Source organism: Gnatocerus cornutus, chromosome 3 (assembly GCF_029298725.1).
Source record: "Gnatocerus cornutus isolate USDA-ARS CGAHR chromosome 3, icGnaCorn1.1, whole genome shotgun sequence".
In the NCBI taxonomy this organism is placed as follows: Eukaryota; Metazoa; Arthropoda; class Insecta; order Coleoptera; family Tenebrionidae; genus Gnatocerus; species Gnatocerus cornutus.
In genome coordinates, this window is record NC_142235.1 from 11,878,431 (window position 1) to 11,899,608 (window position 21,178).

The 21,178-nt window shown below is 37.9% G+C and overlaps 2 protein-coding genes across 8 annotated transcripts; one reads left to right on the top strand and one right to left on the bottom strand.

Annotated features, from left to right (window-relative positions):
• The first annotated feature begins 108 nt into the window (after window positions 1–108).
• On the top strand, window positions 109–1,310 carry LOC148176945 (alpha-tocopherol transfer protein-like). The gene is made up of 5 exons (XM_088031643.1): window positions 109–240; window positions 284–440; window positions 486–849; window positions 896–998; window positions 1,049–1,310. Exons 1-5 carry the CDS (start codon window positions 120–122, stop codon window positions 1,198–1,200), a joined length of 897 nt encoding a protein of 298 aa, XP_087887769.1. The 5' UTR covers window positions 109–119; the 3' UTR covers window positions 1,201–1,310.
• Window positions 1,230–20,850, bottom strand: Asator (tau-tubulin kinase asator). Of its 7 annotated transcripts, XM_088031639.1 has the most exons (13): window positions 12,294–12,409; window positions 12,121–12,195; window positions 11,537–11,651; window positions 11,317–11,486; window positions 8,056–8,251; window positions 7,830–8,001; window positions 7,566–7,783; window positions 7,306–7,518; window positions 7,125–7,260; window positions 2,533–4,009; window positions 2,320–2,482; window positions 2,081–2,270; window positions 1,230–1,939 (listed from the first exon to the last, which is right to left on the bottom strand). In XM_088031639.1, exons 3-13 carry the CDS (start codon window positions 11,588–11,590, stop codon window positions 1,788–1,790), a joined length of 3,141 nt encoding a protein of 1,046 aa, XP_087887765.1. In that variant the 5' UTR covers window positions 11,591–11,651; window positions 12,121–12,195; window positions 12,294–12,409; the 3' UTR covers window positions 1,230–1,787. The 7 variants fall into 7 exon arrangements, with proteins under 7 accessions (XP_087887765.1, XP_087887761.1, XP_087887762.1 ...); XM_088031635.1 differs by lacking the exons at window positions 12,121–12,195; window positions 12,294–12,409 and adding an exon at window positions 20,702–20,850; XM_088031636.1 differs by lacking the exons at window positions 12,121–12,195; window positions 12,294–12,409 and adding an exon at window positions 20,421–20,441.
• Window positions 20,851–21,178: the final 328 nt, after the last annotated feature.

The following is a 21,178-nucleotide window of genomic DNA, read 5'->3' on the forward strand; positions in this document are numbered from 1 at the left end:
GTTTTAATCACAGCCAATCAGCTGTTGCATGTCCTAAATGATGTGTATTCGAATGCAAATTGCTTCATTGTCAATGATAAATAAATGGCAAGTCTTGTTGCAACTTAGTTCTTCCAACGATGGCGCTCAATCTGCTCGACTGCAAAACCGAATACGCCAAAGACAAAGATCTGAAGGAGGAGGATGTGAAGGCTTTTATGGACTGGGTGAACAAGCAGCCCCATTTACCGGAAATCAACGGTAAGTTGTTCTTCACGGGGGCTATATAATAACGTTTTTCCAGAGGTGCAAGCAATTCTCTTCCTCCAAAGTTGCTACTTCCGGAATGAGGCGGCGAAGGCGGCGATCGACACCTATTTCACCGTGAGGAGTCTCTGTCCGGATATCTTCGCGGGGCGGAATCCCACCGTGTCCCCTATGAAAGAGGCTTTGGAAGTTTTGTAAGTTCTTTTTTGGTAAAAGTGTGAAACTAAATTTTCCGGTAGTCTCTTCACCATCCTCCCCAAGAAAACTCCAGAAGGCCACTCCATCATCTTCATGCGCCTGATGGACTGTGACCCCGACAAGTACAACTTCGTCCAGCAACTCCGCTACTTCGACATGGTCTGCATGATGTGTCTCCACCAACTGGGAACCTCCAAAGGTCACCACATCGTCTTCGACATGAAAGGACTAGTCTTTGGCCACATGACCAAACTTGGTCCTCTCAATATGAAGAAGTTCTTGTATTATCTTCAGGAAGCGATGCCTCTGAGGCTCAAAGGCCTCCACTACGTTAATATTGTACCGTTCATGGACAAGCTCCTTGCGCTCATGAAGCCGTTCATGAAAAAAGAACTTATTGACATGGTGAGGAAGCTTAGTATGAAAACTTGTAGTGGTAACCCTGTTTTAGTTAAATTTACACAACACTGTGGACGACTTGGTGAAGCACCTCCCAAGAGAGTGTCTTCCTTCGGATTTGGGCGGTTCGTGTGATTCCATAGGGGTTTTACACGGTGGGTAAGATGTTGGGGAGTTTTCGTGGTAAGAGTTGATGGTCTTGTAGAGAAAGTCAAAGGGGAGTTGAAGAAGAATTGTGCGTTTTTCGACTGGGAGGACAAGCAGTGCGTCGATGAGAGTAAGAGACCGGGGAAGCCCAAGAACGCTGGCGACTATTTTGGCGTTGAAGGAACTTTCAAGAAGTTGGAGCTGGATTAGGTTGGTACCACTGAATAAGTAGACGAAAGTAATTATCAACTATAATAATTTATAAATACAGCACTAGAATTAAAACAAAATGTACAATAAAACAGAAAATAAAAACAATATATTAGCAGTCTAAAAATGAATAACAGTACAATTTTTGTCCATAGTAGCGCTATTTGCATAATATCATTTTATACAGCATTATTTTGAAGTTTCTTTAATATTATTACTTCAGATCTATGACTAGATTCAAGTACTTAAAAAAATATCGTACTTGTATGACTAGATTTCGACTCATTAAGTAACCTGGTTGAATTTAAAATCGAGTTGATAAAGAAGGATTCTTTAATGGCGAAACCGACCCGCATCCGCCATTAAAGAATCCGAAGCCAACGCAACCATATAAAAATCGCCCTTAAAATAAAATCACAATCATCCAAACTAGAGCAACTCAGAACGAGCTTCATCCCCCCTCCTCTCTCAACCCCCAAACTTTAACAAGCTACGAAAGGCAACACGTTCTGAACAATTAAAAATCCCAATTAAATATATCCTAGTGTTCCTTCAAAATATGTACACGAAATTCGATCGTGCGTTTACTATGTGACAGGTCGGAAGCGGCGACACCTGACCTGGCTCTCTGCCGGGGGCTCCCCGACCGGCGGCGGGGGCGGCGGACCCTCTGACGTATCCGGGGAACTTTCAGGGGCACCTATAAGACAAGTGGGGATGCCTCGCGCTGGCCTCACACCTACAAACCAGGACGGCTTAAGGGACATTCTACACTAAAAAAAAAGAAAAGAAAAAAAAAAAAGAAAAGAAACACGAAATGGGAGGTTTTATTCGCAGTGAGTGTACAAGGGGGGCTACCCGAGTGGTGTGAGACACTCACCTCCAGCAGTTGAGTGTCTTTTGAACCTGAGATTCAACTGGCTCGGATCTGTCACGTATTTTTCTGCCTGGCGGCGGCGGCGGAGGCCCGGAGTGAGGTCGCCGGACCACGACATGCACTTCGCGAGGCGCTGGCCGCCCACCGCCACCGGAATTTTTGAGATCCTGGAAGGGTCCATCGCCGGACTTGTCTGAAAGCAGCGCGTGAGACAAGAAAATCACCCGTCTTACCTCGCTTACCGACGACTCCCTTAAAATCTGACTAGCGTTGTCTACGCCGCTGTCTTCATCGTCCTGCTCGTGCCTCTGTTTATCCCGAAAGAGGGGGTTTTCCGTCGCGTCGAAATACTCAGACTGCTCGTCAATCCCCGGACTCAGACCGTTAGCCATCAATCGCTTCTCTCTGCAAGTGAGACAGTAAGACAGAGCTCTACTTTACCGGCGTCGGCTTACTTCGGTTCCGACGCTGCTGACACGAACGTGACCGCAGGATTCGTCGTCAAATCCACGGAAGGGGAGCATTGGACTCTTTCTTTCACTTCGAGATTCTTCTTTTCTAACGCGTTCCTCGCGTTCTTGAGATTCTGTTCAATTTTGTCCTGAGTGCTGGAACTGCTCTCAGACGCGGAGTGTCCTAAGTTGTTCTTAATCTTCTCCAGAGGCTTCAATATCGCCTTCTGAGAGCTACTGAGGCTCAGTGGAGGTTCAGGGACGTTGGGCTTCTCGCTCTCTGAGCTGACGGGAGACCGAGGGGCTTTCTCAGGACTCGGCGACTTCGCTTTCTCTTCCTTCTTCTCTTCTTCTTTGACCACGACGTCCTCTTTGTCTCCTTCTAAGCTCACGCGTTTCTTGACTTTCTCAGGAGCGTCGGTGACGTCAGGAGCAAACGTGATTTGTTCCCGTTTCGGACTCTGGACCTCCTGCTCGTTCCTTTCTTTGCTGCTTTGTTTGAGTATGCTTTTGGTTCTTTCTAGTTTGACTTTGGGCTTTTCCGTCTCGTTGGGAGGCGTCGTCGGTAACGACTGAGGTCTAGGAACATTTTCTTTTGGCACTACACGTATCTCCAATTTTCCCGCTACTTCTTGTAAGCCTTCGTCTCCGTTCTGATCCTCCACGTCGTTACTCTTGAGTTCTTCTTTATCGACAAGGTTGAGAGCGGGTAGACTATTCCACTTTGACGTTTCGACTAGTTTCGGTTGCTCAGGCTCTTCTTCTTGGAGGTGTCGTGACGCCACGTTCCGCATCACGTCTACCCTGAATACGAGATCATCGAAAGCTGCTTGTTGTAACAAGGGCGGTTTGAGTCCCTGCCGGACGTAGGGGCCCAACGACGGAGTGGACCACGCTCGTGGAAGTCCCCCCATGAGCTCCGGATAGTCTTCAATCCCCGCTATATTAATATACTTCTTGTGACTAGTCCGCGAGTCCTCGCTGATCCTACTCAACACTGGAGGAGCCCCTGGCGGTCCTTCCACAGGGACCAACGTGGCTCTATGCTCGGGACTCTCCGGCTTCCATTCGTTATCCGTCGTCTCTTCACTGTCATCAAACTGCGACTTCCATTGGCTCGCCAACGTGAGAGCTCCGCCCCTCGTCACCTGCTGACTGACATTCTCGTCGTCGATCACAGCGAACTGCGTCAGACTTTGATCTCTGAGACCCGAACGCGAGCTCCTGGCAGCCGACGGCTGCCGCCTTCGTGGTCTTTCTTGTTCTGGCGTTGCAGGAGATTCGACGAGGCTTCCGCTGCCTTGGACTTGGGCTGGTGTTACGACACGGAGACGCCCGAGAGTGGCGACGCCGGATTGGCTCTTACGTAGAGGCGCCGGTTTCTGATTAGCGTCGGAGGTAGATTTGGCAGAAGCGACGGCTTCGTTGTCGAGGCGCTCGGGAGCTTGCTCGAGGTGAGAGGTGGCGCGGCGGCGAGGGGCTACAAAAAATTCTATACAGGGTGTACCCAAATAAAGTGCACAGATTTTAACCCCAATATCAGACAAAGCAGTTGGACATAATAGCCAAATTTCGCGTTCTGAAACGTCACCGTTTCCGAGAAAAAAATGATTCAAGTTTTCTGCAGAAATGACTGCGCGCCACTGCAGAGTCTAAGTTCAAGTTCACAGTCAGTCCAGGCCATCAAAAAATTGGGAATAAAAACGCTAATAAACAAGTGGTAAAAAATGTCTTTATCGGAGTTCCAGTCAGTTTAACATTAATCGTGGTACAGAAATGTGGGTTTTACAGTGCCAAATTGTTCAATTTTGGATTATTTTGAGTTAGATTTTTTTATTCTTTGTCAGTGGTTTTTTCAGAAGTGTTTTAAGATTTTAAAAACTGTTTTCTTTACGGATTAAACTGGATTGGATCCAATTTCTTTTTCATTAGTTCGTTTCTAATTAAAATTTCAGTTTGATCCACAAATCGAAAAAAATTATCTTCCAAACTAAACAAAATAAAGATCGACCCTTTTGAGGGTCCAATTTATTTCAAACAAATTAACTTTTCGTAATAGACACTTTTAAAAATGATGTTTTTAAAACCGTTAATTAACCCTTTAACTGTTGAAAACGTATATACACTATCGCTCAAAAGTATTTGCCCATATAAAAATAATTTTGCGATTTCGCGGTTATTTCTGCTAATTCTGTGGTAAGAGATAATGACGCTTTAGTTTTTGCATTTATAGGCTGATTAATTGTGAAAATATGTGAGACGATAACTGTTTCAATATTTCTAAAAGTACATTAAAAAATTGATATTCTCTAAAATATCAAAAAAAGAAAAAAACTGCTGTTAGCATCAAAGAAGTATATAAACATGAAAACAAAAAACGCCAAACAAAAGCGGAAGAAATAAATTATTTTGGAGTTACTTAAAAAAATGTTGGTGGGCAAATACTTTTGAGCGGGAGTGTATACGTTTTGCCATTTTTCTCAGAAAATGCAAATGATAAGAATTTGAAATTTTGGGGACAAAATAAGCGGATAAGACGAATCACATAAATAAATTCACATTTACGTGACACTTCCGGTTATACCGGAAGTGGCAGTCAACATGCTTATTTTAAATAGAACACCCTATATTTTATCGCATTTTTGAATTCTATATGCAAATTGAAGATCACTTTTTATATACCATACTATACTTAAATTGTATCATTTCTAAAATATTTCGATTTTTCAAAAAAAAAATATTAAATTTGCATTCCAAAAAAAATATATTTCCACAAACATTTTTGAATTTTTTTTATGTCTATTAGACCACCAAACGTGTTCATAAAAGATCCACATAAAATTAAATTGTTACCATTCCAAAGGATGCTTACAAAAATTGGAAACAAAAGAGTAAAAACACTTCTTTTATTTTTAGTAGGAAATAGGTGTCCAATACATAAAGTTAATGCAAAATTTTATTGTACGTTTGTATTGTGCTTATTTTCCAATTAATGTGGCGATTTTAAAATAGACTATAGGCAACTTGTCTTGGAAAAAAAATTTCACTACTCATATCTCTGAAATGGGTCAATTTAACGCACATTTTACATTAAGTCACCCTTAATTTGGATGTAAAATCTGAAAATGCAATAATATATGCAGTGTTCCATTTTCAATAAGCAAGTTGACTACTATTATTATTATAATTATTATACAGGTGTTTTTGAAATACAGTACCAAATTGTTGTAGGTAGAAGTCTTTTCGTTTTCGAGTTAAAATTAATCAAATATTTAATCAAAATTTCCAGTTCGCCACTGGATTAAAGAATTTAGTCTTGATTGCTTAGCAACAATTCAAGGTTTGTTCTTTTAGGTGGATATTTTCATCAGTGGTGTTCCAAGTAAGTGGTAAAAGGTGTTTTCTTTTATATCGTTAAAAAAAATTAAAAATAGTCAATTCAGTTCCTTAAGGCTGCGAAAGACCGTGTTTAATTTTTTATAGTGTATTTTAAAAACACCTGTATATTATAAGTGTCACAAATGTGTGAATATTGTCATTCGATTTGTTTTATTCGCTTATTTTTGTTACCAAAATTTGAAATTCTCATCTTTTGTAGTTTATGAAAAAAATGTCAAAACGTATGTATATACAGGGTCCGGCAACACTTGTGTCCACCTCTAAAATTGTCTTTAATTTTCAAGAAAGCTCTAGAAGTTGACACAAAAATTTGTTTTTTATCACGATTTGGTTGGCGTCGCGACGCCTAAGAAGTATAATTTTTAGCGATTTTTGAGTTTTTGCGGAAATATTCGCGAATTCATTTTTTTTTTTCAACATAACTATGATACAAATATCTGAGTTTTTATTTTAAATCTAATGCAAATTGTGTTTAAAATTTTATCAAGTTAGTTGTCAAAATTATGACAGCGCAGTGGCAAACTACGTTTACACAAAAATTTCACAAGTCACTTCATTCACTTTTATAAAGGTTAATTTTGATTAACACGGACATGTTGCACTTTATGGACACCAGAAATCGTTAATTAACATCGACAAAGCGACAACTGCACCAAGGCAAAGCAAACCAAAGGATAGATGTCATTTGTGACACAAGATGTTGACAGATCGGTGTAAACGTTCCCATTTTTGACGTAATGAAATTGGGAACTAACTTGATAAAACAGCGTTTTTTCTTAAATTTTGAAGACAATTTGCATTGAATCTAAAATGGAAACTGAGATATTTTTAACACATTTATATTGAAAAAGAAATAAATTAGGGGTTGATTTCACAAACCCTCACCATTGGTTAAAAATTGCATTTTTAAGACGTCGCGACGTCAAAACCTTCAGTGATAAAAAACAAATTTTTGCGTCAGCTTCTAGAGCTTTGTCTGTCAACTATGAGCGTATGCAAATTTTCCAGTTGCTGAATTCGGTGCCATAAGCGTCGATTAACGGGTAATCCGAGGGGGTTTTGCCCATTTTTTTGCAGAATCGTTATTTGCAGCGGTGTCCGATATTGGGGTTAAAATCTTTGCACTTTATTCGGGTACACCCTGTATACCGATCGGCAATTTCTCCGCGCGAGGCGAGCGCCGGTCAATTTCTCACCTTGTTGGACCTGCTCGACCGGAGTGGCGTTGCAATTCTTGTCCACGACCGATCGTCCAACGTTGGTTTGGACGTCTGTGCCTAAGGGGACTGTGTTCTCCGTCTCGATGCGGCGACGACGCGCCTCCAGTTGAGCCTGCATAAGAAACGTCAAACTGGGAAAGATTGGAGTTGATCGCACCTCTTTATTATCGGTGGGCTCGATGTTCTCCTGGTTGTTGTCCGTCGTGGTGAGCTTCGTGTGCCTCGGAAGCGTCGTCGGAGCCGTCGGCTGCGCCTCAGTGCTCTGCGTCACCGTGACGTTATCACCAGCTGCAGTTTTCTCCCAGTCGTACGGATCCGTCGGTTTGACTCCTCTCCTCTTCATGCAGCGCTCGAACAGGTTGATCAACATCTAGAAAAGTCCCTGTAAGGTTGCGAAGTACGAACAGTGCTACCAACCTGATAGTCGGGCTTATCAGCGTACTCTAAACTCTGGATGTGATCAAGAAACTGCTTCAAATCGGACGGCAGATGTTTGAGCAGCAGCCTGTGATCATACTTCTCCTTCATCAACCCCACTTGTTCTTTATCCTTGACTTTCCGCCACGGGAGCTGCCCGTTGACGAACTCCACCAACATGTAGAACAAGCTCCAGAGGTCATCGTGGCGCCCCATTTCTACCACTTCACGTTAAAACGAAAAGACAGAAAGAAACGACCTCACCTCTGTTTTTGTGTGCGTTGATGCTGGCATATCGCACTGTTCCTCGGAACCCCGCCGCCGCCCGCGGAGCCCTAACTTCTCCAGTTGCGGTCGTGTACTGTCTCGCCAGTCCGAAGTCCAACATGTACACTTTTCTACAGTTATATTGCAGTCTGCCCATCGAAAAATTACTCTGGAAAGTCGTGGTAACGAAGACAATTGTGATGGTGATGGCCAGACTACTTACGGGTTTAATATCACGATGCAAGAAGCCGACGGAGTGTATACTTTCGATAGCTTTAAGTATCTGTAAACCTAAACGTAACGTTGTGGATAAGCTGAAGGCAGCGCGGGGCTGCGCCCTTCTGAGTTCTGCCAAGTTGCGGCCTTGTAGTTGCATTACCACGTAATTGAACCTATCGTTTCTACCACAGCCAATGAATCTGAAATGGGAGGTCAAAAAATAAGAAAAAAGGTAAAAAGTCCGTATGTCTGGATATCCGTCATTCCCTAGCCTGTGCCCACTATGTGACGTTTTTGTGTCAAGTTCAGACACACGTCTTAGAGACCACAAACTAGATAAATGCTTCAATTGGTCACTCTGTAGAAAGGAAGCAGCCAAAGCGATCGCAATCAGCTCATCCCTACATCGCATGTCTCTATAACCCCCAATTTATCCATTTCCCCGCTTTATCAATACTCGCTTCACAAGAAAGTCTCAAGGTAAATACAGCACCACCAGTTATATTTTTAGCTGCGCCATTTGTTATCGATCAAATCTCCGCGTACTTTAATTGTAGTTTCATGCATGAGTCCCAACTAATCCAAAAGATCTGTCAATTTGCAAAAAAAGTTCAGAAAATAATCAATAAAGTCGCAGCCCACGACATGAACCCACGTTCAGGCAAGGAGAAAGTACTCAGATTACTCCCACGACTCTAAAATGTGTAAAACATTTCGTTCGGGGATATTTGATGAATGTTTGCTTATATCGATCGGGGGATACAACAGGTTAAAGGTTATGTAACGAGGCGTGAAACTTCGAGACACGTTTTAAAAGAATGGCACTGGGAAAATGCGATAAAGGGTGGTTTCATTATGAATTTATAGACGAATAATGGGGCGGTTATTACAAAACTGAATTAAACTCGCGTTTTTTAATTAGTCATTTATGTAACAAGGGCGTGAAAACCATCAAGTGGTTATAATAAAAAAAGTACAATAAGCGCATTTTTTGTAGCAGATGTGTTGTATATTCGCGTCTGCATAAATTATGCAAAACAGAGAAGACAGATGCAGAACGCAGACATGCAAACCTCGTCCAATAACCTGAATGTTGATGGGTTTATATAAAAAAATCGACGTTTATGTAAAGCCAGGCTTGAGATATTTTCGGAGTGTATTAATTCGTTTTTCGTGCTTGATTGCATGCAATGTCGTAGTTGAAAAACAAGGGATTGACGTCGTGTTTTGACGAAAAATCGGACTTTGAAAAAGCCGTGTAGGTAACCTTACGAAAAGCTTCAGGTTTCGGTGGAATTAGGCGTTGCGATTAGGTGTCTAAATCAAGATCTGAGCAACACATTTGCGGGTTTATCTGCGCAATGCAGATCAATTACAGGCTTCAAATCTTAGGTTGAAAAGTTTTAATTTCAGTTTTGATCCTAGGTTTAGAAGTGAGAAATTAAGCATCCTGCTTTGTCGTATGAAAAATTAGGCTCAATTTAGATTTGACCAACATTTAAAATTTTAGCATCCTTGAGACTAGGTTTAGAAATTACAATCCTAAGTTTGAACTTATAAAAAATATAATAGTTGGAAGCTTATAATTGGTTGATTTGTAGACCTAGAGCACCGGAAATTTTAATCTGAGGCTTCAAATCTTAGGTTGAAAAGTTTAAATTTCAGTTTTAATCTTAGGTTAAGAAGTGAGAAACTAAGCATCAAATCCTCAGTTTTGTCGCATGAAAAACTAGGCGGAATTTAGGTTTGACCAAAATTTAAAATTTCAGCATTGGTGAGACTAGGTTTAGAAATTACAATCTTAGATTTAGACATACAAAATTAGTATCAAAATTTAAGTTTAAGGCTTAGAATCTCAGGTTAAAGAGCTACCAATAAGCAAGCAAGCAAGCAGAAATTTGAATTTCAGGCTTGAAATCTTAGGTTTACACATAAAAAAATGAGCATTAAATTTTTACGTTTTCAATGAAAATTAAGTTTCTTTCAAACACTTTAAGTTTGAAGGCCGCAGCTTCGAATGAAAACCTAAGATCTGACCAGCACATTTTTAGGTTGAAATGTGAGTTTTGATCTTAGGTTTAAAAATGAGAAATTAAACATCAAATCCTGCTGGGTCGTAAGAAAAATTAGGCCCATTTTAGATTTGACCAACATTCAAAATTTTAGCATCCTTGAGACAAGGTTTAGGAATTATAGGTTAAGAAGTGAGAAACTAAGCATCAAATCCTCAGTTTTGTCGCATGAAAAACCAGGTTGAATTTAGATTTTACCAACATTCAAAATTTCGGCATCGGTGAGACTAGGTTTAGAAATTACAATCTTAGGTTTAGACATACAAAATTAGTATCAAAATTTTAGTTAAAGGCTTAGAATCTCAGGTTAAAGAGCTACCAATAAGCAGGTTTATTTGTGGGTCTAAAGCACCAGAAATTTTAATTTCAGGCTTCACAAATCTTAGGCTTACACATAAAAAAATAGCATAAAATTTTTACGTTTCTAATAAAAATTAAGTTTCTTTTAGACATTTTAAGTTTTAAGGTCGCAGCTTCAAATGGAAGTCTAAGATTTGACCAGCACATTTTTAGGTTTGTCTGCAGATGTACATCACATCTTAGGTTGAAATGTCAGTTTTGATCATAGGTTTATGTTCCATTTTAGGTTTTCTCAACACTCAAAATTTTAGCCGAGTTTCCTGACAGTTCTGTGAGTGAGTATTAGAATTCAGGTTGAAGCCTTAGAAGGAGTCATAGCAAGTCATAGCAAGTCATAGTCATAGTAATCTCAGGTTTATCAATTGACAATTAGGTAAATGTCAGTTAGAATCTTACGTTCGTTCGTAAGTCGAAACCTAAGATCGGGGAGGTAATTGACTTAATTCTAAATAAACCTTGAAACCTGACTCTGAAGTGTGCCATAATTAGTGACGTCGAGTATATTACACGTCATTACTAGCATGGACACGGTGTTTTCCACGATTATACAACTTATAAGTTTTTATAAAACTCCAATTACACTATTAAAAATACAACCCTCCTTCGTACCACCCACGCAACAAAAAATAATCTTCGATTCATGTAAAAACACAAAAAATTCGGACATTTAATATTTATGCGGTCGGAAAACAAAAAGCTAAATATAGAAAATTTGCATAACCGTCAGTCAACAAAGCAATAAGTAAAAATAATATACCGTGTGAGCAAAAAAAACAGTGTTACCAATATGGTTAAACAGTGTAACGCCTACTCGGGGCCAGTGGTTTTCGTACCTGCAAATGTGTTCTTTTCCTTGTAGTTTTTTCAAAACAGCCACCTCCATCTTCAGCACCTGTTTCGGCTGTCTCGCCGACTCCACCTTCAGTGCCACTTGTTCCCTCGTGATCAGATCCAGACCTTCGTAAATTTCGCCAAAGCCTCCACCCCCGATTTTTTTTACCACCTGAAAAGAATTAGTTATAGCCATCATTTGACTGTTTTCTTTGCACTCACCTTCCATCGTTCTTTGACCACATGTCCCGGTTGCAAGAGATCCTCGGAAGTCATGGTGATGTTGTTATTTTGGTCAGTGGAGTCAAGTTGGCCTTCCCAACTCAATTTTTTTGGCCTAGAAGCAAAGCCCCCATGATTCTCTCAATTTTTCTCAAGTAAACAGAAAGACGGCAACCAAGCCATCAAATTTGTGTGTGGTTTTGCCTATGGAAAACCAGCTGATCGCAATGTGCGCTTGCGCGACATGGAAAACTCTTTCGACGGCCTTCTACATGCAGAAACGCCCGGACATTATTGATTTTTCTACGGAAAATGGGAAATCAAACGGGAAATTTATCAACGGCGAGAACGCGCACTTTGGAAACACTCGCCCGTCATTTCTCGCGTTATCACCAAAATATACTGATAAATTTAGAAAGGGACGAAAATAGTACAAGGCGAAATTAATAAATGACAGGAACACCTTGATCCCTAACCTCAAATCAAACAAACTTCGCTCAAATCTCAATTTCCACGTGACGAAACTCACAACACGTGCGGCAGTTTCAAAAACAAACAAAATAAAACCTCTCGGCATGCATTACCATAGTTGGGCCCCCTTCTAATCCGAGTTTTGACAGTTCGAATGACAGCAAAACCTAACCACACTTTCGCTCAACCTACAAGTGCAGATTAATCAAAAACATGCAAAACTGTTAGATGCATCGCTTTAAATCATAAATCAAGCCGATTAAACTGATTATTTGACATTTCTTACGGTTTGAAGAAGTGACAATCGATATAGACGCCATCTTTGACACAAATGTGAATATAGGCGCGGGTCACCGCGCGCCATTATTTAAAATTTGAATTTGTTTACCGGAAATTGACACTTTAAGCGGACATGCACCGCACTGAGATTAATTATTTTCATAGTCGTGATGATACGGAGGCAGTGGCCAATGCACACTTAAAATAAAGTTGTTTTTGTCCTCGCCTATTTTTAGCAGCGACCTTACATAAAATAGTGCACTCGTGCTATCATAGCGGAGAATTCTTTCATATTTAATCATAAAAGCAATATTTGTTGGGCAAAAAATGAAAAGCCCGTGTGTAATGTACAGTTGGTTGCCCACGCTCCGGGAGCAAAACTTTTCTATTTACTCCTGCGAAGTTTATTACAAAAACGAGCATCGCTAATGATCGAGTTATTTTTTGCACGGAACAACATTACGCGGAACTGCATGTCAAATTTAACAAATGTTTTCTTGGTACTCTGGCTCCCATATAAGGGTGGTCGTGACGTCACAACACCACCGTTAAATTAGCCGCGATTCGAAGAAATAAAAATCGAGTTGGCCCCACGGCGACCTTGAAACGTCAGGTGAGATTGCCGCGCCCCATAATTCAAATTGCAATCCGCGTCTGGTTATTTTGGTCTGTTTTCTGGCAAAGTCTCCGCTTAATGTTTTCTTTAATACATTGTTTTATGGGTTTGGAAAGGGAATCCTGATAAGGAGAAGGGAAATAAGGAGATGAAGAGGAAGAATGTTGGGCTGAAACAGGTAGCATTGCTAAATAAAGAACGCGGATATCATAAAGGTTGCGACATGGTTCGTCGACCTAAAGAGTGTCGTATTTCGATGGAAATAAAACGGATTTCTGGATCATCTTGATTTGCAGATGCAGCGGCTATAAATTATGAAATGTTCGGGACGGGGCCGGCGAAATGCCCTCGAAATTCCCACTATAAACTTAGCCGAACTTATAAGTATTACTGGTGGGCTTTTAATATATGAAATCAGTTGGCAACTCTGGCTATTTGACAGGTTGAGGTTGAATTCCGTTGACAATTCTGAAATGTCAAAGACGACCTGTTAATTTATTTCTCTTTCCCCTGAAAAATCTCCCAGGAAATCCGTTACACAAACTTTCAAATTATCTTTAAGAAACGGCAAATTATGTACAAATTTCGAAAGTAAAAAACTCAAATTTTGAAATTTTAATTCTTGAAGTTCTCAATTTTTAAAACTTGCTTAAAAACTATTACCCGATGATACCTGATGATTCTGACACAATTTAGAGGTTAGCACTTAAAATGTATTTAAAATTAATCAGAAATTACAAAATTCTAGGCCTAAAATTTTAGAAAGTTTGTATTTAGAATAAATTAAAACATTCGAAATTTTTGATAAAAATTTCAATTTTTTGTAGTTTAAAATATTTACAGGGCAAGTCACGAGAAGATTACTTCTGAAAATGATTTTTTCGCAACCCAAAATACTAATTTCTTGAGTAACTTGATACAACCCGAATCAGAAATGAAATGCTGAATCCATGATTGCTTAGGCTTTGACAGTGTCACTTTGACAATTACGGAAAAAGAGGTTACGTGAGTGTCCAATGACAACCCAGTTCAGTTTCGATGTGGATATCTATCACAGCAATTTTTGGCATTCTTCGTAGATGAGAATCATGTTAGTTTTCTCATCATTTGAATAAGACATTGTGACGGGTTTTTCAACTCAACCTAACATATTATGCTTGTTAATAAGAAAAATTATTGGTCGAGCACTTACAGCTTCGGTATAGGACAGATTAATAGAGGTACTTCGAACTAATGGGGCTCTAATGGAACGGAATTAAGAATAAAGACGAAATTTAAATAAATAATGTCAAAGTGACATTGACCACCCCAAAGCAATCGTGGATTCATCATTTTATTTCTAATTCTGGCAGTATCGAGTAGTACAGGACATTAGTATTTTGGATTGCGGAAATATATGTTTCAGAAGTAATCTTCTCGTGACTAACCCTGTATATATTAAATATATATAATATAATAATAATAATATATATAATATATATTAAATATATATAAAATATTTAAAATTAAACTAAATTAACGTTTTCAACAGTTAAAAATACAGTTTTAGAATGATAATTTTATAAAATTTTCTTTAAAAACCTGTATTTCTGGTAATTTTAAGGCAACAAGAACACAATTCAAACACTCATAGTGTGATTTTCTTTGGATTTACTTGATTTTTCTAAACTGTGCAAAATTGTTACTGATATTTCTTTGGATTTTCTAAATTTTCTTAAATTTCTCATAATTGTTTTCCAAAAAATGTAAATATGTCGATTCTAACTGGATTTTCAAATTTTCTATAAGTAATTTCCTTTTAGATTTAGATTGTTTTTAAAGTTTCTTTAATTGCTGTAGTTCAAATTTTACACAAGTTATGTTTAATTTTCTCCAGATTATCCAAACATTCTGTTTACAATTTCATTAATCGTTTCGAGTCTGTTTAGACTTTTCCTTAAATTTCATTTAAGATTTTTCTAGGATTTAAATATTTGGTTTCTGATTTGTTTGTGTTTTTTCTGTATTTTCTCTACAAATTCTTTTAAATGTTTTTTAAATGTGACTTTCGAAATCTTTATAGTATAAAGGCGCATTAAAAACATTTTTTTTATCTGTCAAACCAACAGTAGTCCTAAAATTCACTAATTTACGAGCGCCTTTTGTTCTATCATGTGATTATTATTGTTTGTAATCGAGTAAGCCTTGCAAATTAATTTGTGGGTACGTCATTGATAGATTCGTATTGACAACTGTCAAATGGTTGACAACTGCAGTGCCAAAAGTAGGCAAATAGAGAATCCATGTCTTCCATTATGTGTCTAACACCTTCAAAAATCCCTTTTGATCCTCTCATGCCGCTTGATTTACATTTTTTATCCAGTTTCGGTTGCCAAGTTCGCTGTCAGATTGCTAGTATGAATTGTCAATAGACATACGGATTCATTTGCTGGATGACTCGATTACAAACAATAATGATCACACGATACAAGTTGCGGTAATTTTTCATCAACAAAAGAACGTCATGTCATCTTCAATTGTCGATAAATTATCAGAGACGTCAACTTTCATGGCCATAGCAACCACGAAACACAAACTTGGCTCGAAAGACGTCATTTCATATGTACCAACCAAGAATCGGTAAAAGAGCGCCAAATTCGTACTTGCCAATCATAGGTCAGATAAAAAAGCGCCAAATTTGTGTACACCAATTAAGAGCCAGTAGAAGGGCGCCACATTTGTATATGCCATTCAATGCCCGCATTTACAACGGTAAAACGAGATTTCGAGTCGGAATGTAAACTACAAGAGATCTCCATTTGGTAGCCTCAGCCTCTTTAAATTTGACGTTAAATTTTTTTGACAGTTTTGAAGTGCAGATCTATTTCAAATTTCATATCCCTATTTCGACATTTTCTCTTAAAGATTCTCACAAATTCGTAACAAAATATTCCAAATTAAAAAAGTGTTTTTAAAACACCTTAACTCAAAAATTCGGTTACATTTTCGGTCTCTTAAGCAAACAGTCAATTTTTATTGCTGGTTTATTTAAAAAACACGACTGCTGTAAAGAAACGTCTATCTTACAACTTTTTATCTACGATTGTTCTCTATTTCTAATTAAAAAAAAGTTAATTTGAAATCGCCTCTCCTCAAATGTCAAAATACATACAAAATACAAATTTAACAGTTGATTTATCTTTTTTTAATAAAGTCTGTCTAAATCACTGTCAACCAACTGTCAAAACAACGAATCCGAAAAACCACTAAATTACCCGCGACATTCGTCATTACAAGTTGCGGTATTTTTTAACCAAAAGGTTAAAATGATGTCATGTAATACAAAGCGATCTTTAATTATTATCGACAAATTACCAGAGATGTCAAAATTCTTAGAACGATTTTTGCAACCACCAAGCACAAAGTTGCCTAAAAAGGCGTCAAATTCGAACGTACCAATCAAGAGTCGGTAAAAGGGCGCCAAATTCATACCTCCTAATCAATAGTCAGATTTGTACCTGTCAACCAAGGGCCGGTAAAACAGTGCCAAATTTGTATCTGTCATTTAAGGGCCAAATTTTTAAACGTCAATTTTGCAGCTGCCAGTCAAAGACCGATGAAATGAGATTTCGAGTTGGAATATAAAGTGGAATACACCTTCACTCAGTTGGTAACCTCTTTGAATTTAAGGTTAAATTGTTTTGACAGTTTTAAAATGTCAAAAAAGAACTACCAATCTATTTCAAATTCCAAAGCCTACTTTGACATTTGTTTCCAAACATTCTTAGAAATCCGACACAAAATACGAATTTTTGGTATTTTTTTTTAAGAAACAGAAAATTTTAAATTAAGGCACTTTAACATAGTATATTTTGCAGCAAGAGGTGAAAGTCATAGTTTTTTGTGAGATGAGTGATGCTTCACGAGTCGCGTAGCGACGAGTGTAAACAAACTCAACGAACAAAAAAATCGACTTTTACCTCGAATTGAAATGCTATTTTTTCTACGTCAAAAAAACGGACGTCAATTTTAGAAATCTGTATTTTATATTTTTTCCTAATATGTATGTGTATTGAATATTCCAATTATAGTAATTATTTAAAACTGTTGATTTATTTTCTTTGTTATTGATTATTGGCAAGGATGTATTCTCATTCTCATGTATGTGGTATTATGGGAGTTTCTGTTTCTATTACTCCTGTGAGTGTCAACGATTCTGAATTCTTAAAAGGTGTATGAAAGCTTTGGAACAATAACAGAATAAACAATATGGCTGCCGCTGCTGTTAAATTTTGATTTAAATCAGTTTTAGTACTTTCAATTTAAATATTATAATTTCACTTTTACAATTGATCTAGCTAAAAAATACACTCAATTTTTAAATCATTTTAAGTTTATTTACTTTCGCTTCCAGTGTGAAAAAATGTTTTTGGTACTAGAACTGAAAATGATGTTTTCCTTAACGGTATGCAATGGAGAAAATTCTACTTTCAACTATAGGAGTAGAAAAACACTATTTTTTATCATCTGTCAAAACAATAGGTCCTAATAAACTACTAAATTACCTGTGACATTAGTTACAAGTTGCAGAATTTTTTTATTAAGTAACTAACGGTGTGACGTCATAACCCTTTAGTAATCTCACTAATCAGAATTATTTCAATTTATCGATCTTAATCTAACCGGGCCACCTTCAATTGTCGAGAAATTTATCAAAAATGTCAACTTTACAATTTTTACAACTGTAAAGAACCAAGTTGGGTAGGAAGGCGTCAAATTCGAACATGCCAATTAAAGGTCTGTAAAAGGGCGCCAAATTCGAACCTGCCAATCGTAGGCCAGATAAAAAGACGCCAAATTTCTGCCTGCCAATCAAGTGCCGGTAGAAGCGCGCCAAATATAATAAACATGCCAATTTTGCAGGTGACAATCAAAGACCGGTGAAACAAGATTTTAATTTGGAATGTGAATTAAAATAGATCTCCAGTTGGTAGTTTTGCCTGTTTGAATTTAAGATTAAATTCTTTTGACAGTTTTAGAATGTCAAAGAAGACTTGTCAACGTATTTCAAATTCCAAGGCCTACTGAATCTAGTATTTATTTACAATCGTGTAAAAAGTAGACGTTTTTTAAACAAGTTTTGGTTCAAAAAGTAGCCACTTTTTGCTTACACACCACGATAAATCAACTGTCAAATTTTATGTATTTTGACATTTGAGAGCACACGATTTCAAATTAACTTTTTTTTTAATTGGAAATAGAGAACAATCGTAGATAAAAAGTTGTAGGATAGACGTTTCTTCATAGCATTCGTGTCTTTTAAATAAACCAGTCACTCCTCCAATAAAAAATGACTTTAAACTGTTCGCTTAAAAAACCGAAAATGTAACCGAATTTTTGGGTTAAGGTGCTTTAAAAACACTTTTATTACCCGCGACATACCCGCGACATTCGTTACAAGTTGCGGTAACTTTTTATCAAGTCGGCAACGCCGTGACGTCATGCAACACCGAGCCACCTTCAATTGTCGACAAATTACCCGAGATGTCAGAATTCTTGGCACAATTTTTGCAAAAACAAAACACAGTTGGCTAAAAAAGCGCCAAATTCGTGTTCCCCAATCAAGAGTTAATAAAATGGCGCTGAATTCGTACCTGCCAATCAAAGACGAAACAAAAAGGCACCTGCCAATAAAGGGTTGTTGAAAACGCGCCAAATTCAAACCGTGGCGCTAATTAAAAACACGGACTGTTGAATCATCGTACCTTTATTTACTTTTATTCTATTTTTAATACTCGATTGCATCTAGAAATCAGGTTAGATTTTTTTAGCCGTCTACTTTTTTCTAGTAATTTGTGAATTTATGTGCGTCGTGACAAGAGAACAGATTGTAAAATTTTTTGTGTCGATAAAAATAATCCCGAAAACATGTAAACGTCAGGTGAATCTATACTTTACGACCTACATAGTTGGAGCAGTGACTTTTGAACTACTTTTCTAGAAATGAATATTTTTTGAAGATCTTATCAGTTTGTTTTCTTGACATTGGTCCAGTTGTAACTCGAGAATTATCCTTTAATTATGCTAAAATAAGAATTCGACGCACATTTTCTGTTGTTTCCAATAAAAATTTCAACTCTTGCCAAATTACATCTACAGATTTAGGCGCTAATTTATATAAAAACTTGAGATTTGTCCTAGGTCGATAATAAGAGATGTCAGTGCGCCAAAAAATTATTTATGGAGTACAAGCGTTTCCCTAAACCAACTTCTAGGTTAATTACAACCGTCATAAAAACTTCTTCCTGCACTGCCAAAATAGCCTTTTATTTTTGTTTCTAATTGACACTAAAATGGATTTTGCCCGCTAATTTCTTATATCTAAAATAAACTCGGACTATTATTTCTCTATACAATGCGAAAAATAAATTTAGACGTTCGAAAATAAACGAAATTGTGAATATTTTTAGTTGAACGTAAACCCTGAATTTCGATATTGGCGAAGTTTGATCAAAGAGCGTTTCTTTGTCGCTGGAAATTTTCACCTAACCAAAAAAAAGTCAGCTGAATTCGCCAATTCCAAGTCGTAAATCTTTAATTAAACTTCCGGGATTTGCAACAAACAAAGGGAGCAACGAACGCGGGGGCAATTCCAGACCCTGAGACAGGGGAAGCGGAACTGACAGGTTTTTGGCAGAAAAGTGGAGGAAATGCGGCCCAGTTTTCAGAAGAATACGGAAAAGTCACCTTTTGGCGACGATAATTTTCTTGAAAGTTCAAAATTCTCTTATTATTACCATTATGACAAAACCAAAACCTTATAAAATTTAGTCCTATAGTATATCCGGTGAGAGATTGGGAGATTTCGACAGTTGACATATAGGTTGGCAGCAAATTATATTACAAAATACACTAAAAACACTAAATTCCTACGCAAAATGGGTTGACAGGGTTGTCAGTAACTGGGGTTATTTTGTTATTTTAAATTTCGCGCGTATGGTTCACTTTTTATTGCGTAGATTTAGTGACTTTTCTACCATTCAAACTCTCACTGTACGAACTATAACATCAAATATTCGAATAAATGTGGTGTTTCAGTAAGGAGGCCTTGGAATTTGACGTGAGTTGGTAACCGTGTGGTGTCAACTTTGACATCAAAACAATGACATCCTTGCACATCGACCTGTCAAGACCTGACATGATAGGCATGGCTACCAACATAATTGTAAATTTCACAGCCCGCTTGAACATATTTTTTATTGGATCACTTTTTTAATCTATTTTAGGAACATTAGGCCGGTTAACAGAATAATTCAAATAAAATTAATATAATCTCGCAACTAATTTGACGATTGCTGACATTTGATTGGCGGAAAACTAGTTACTTTAATTAACATGATGTTAAACAATAAATTTAAATTAACGATTAAATTTAGCTGTAAATTGGGTGATAATTAAATGAATTAATCACAATTAATGAATTGTTTCTATTGTATTATTACCAACCCGATCCCGTCAGAAAAATTCCCCAAAACTCACATTCCACGGCTTGACGAGATGTTTTCTTGTATAATTTACACAACTTCTGCCAACACGTGGAATCTACGTACTCCCGAGAAAAACACAAAAATATAAACACTTGCAATTTCGCGAAATTGCACAAAATTCGGAGCCATTTCTGCCCGAAATTAAACAGCTCGGAGGCCCGTCAATTTTTTATCTAATAATATTCTGCCGGCTTGTAAATTATAAAACTAAAGCAATAAATTTCCGTCATCTAAATTAACAGTCCATTTTTCAAAACAAACCCAAGGACTTACCACTTCATGGTCGTTTTTCCGCTCCCAAACTAAAACCACATTTAACACTTAAAAAAGCACAACACGTAACTAATTGTCAGCGATCTGGTGTCGTTCTGGCAGAAAATTTCTTCGGCCACATCAATTTTAGACTCAGTGTCTAGTGTGAAAACTCAGTTCGTTCATCTCCCACTAAAACTAATTTTAGCTCGTGGAGAAAATTTACGGGAAATTCGCCGAGAGGGGTACCTACCACAATTTCTGACCCAAATCCCGCAGACAAAAGTCTCGTGTTCAGGGTCGTATTGGAAAAAATAAACACCTTTCAAATTACCTGAAGAAATGGGTCAGCAGGTGAGTCGATTTGGAACCAATCCAGGTCCAAACAACCACAATTTTACTCGCAAAACGAGTTTCGCCTGTGACCCCGTTGCTCCAAGTAATGACTGCAGAATGGGGGCACCCAATTCCACGGCCCATCGAGTTTTCAAATTCAAA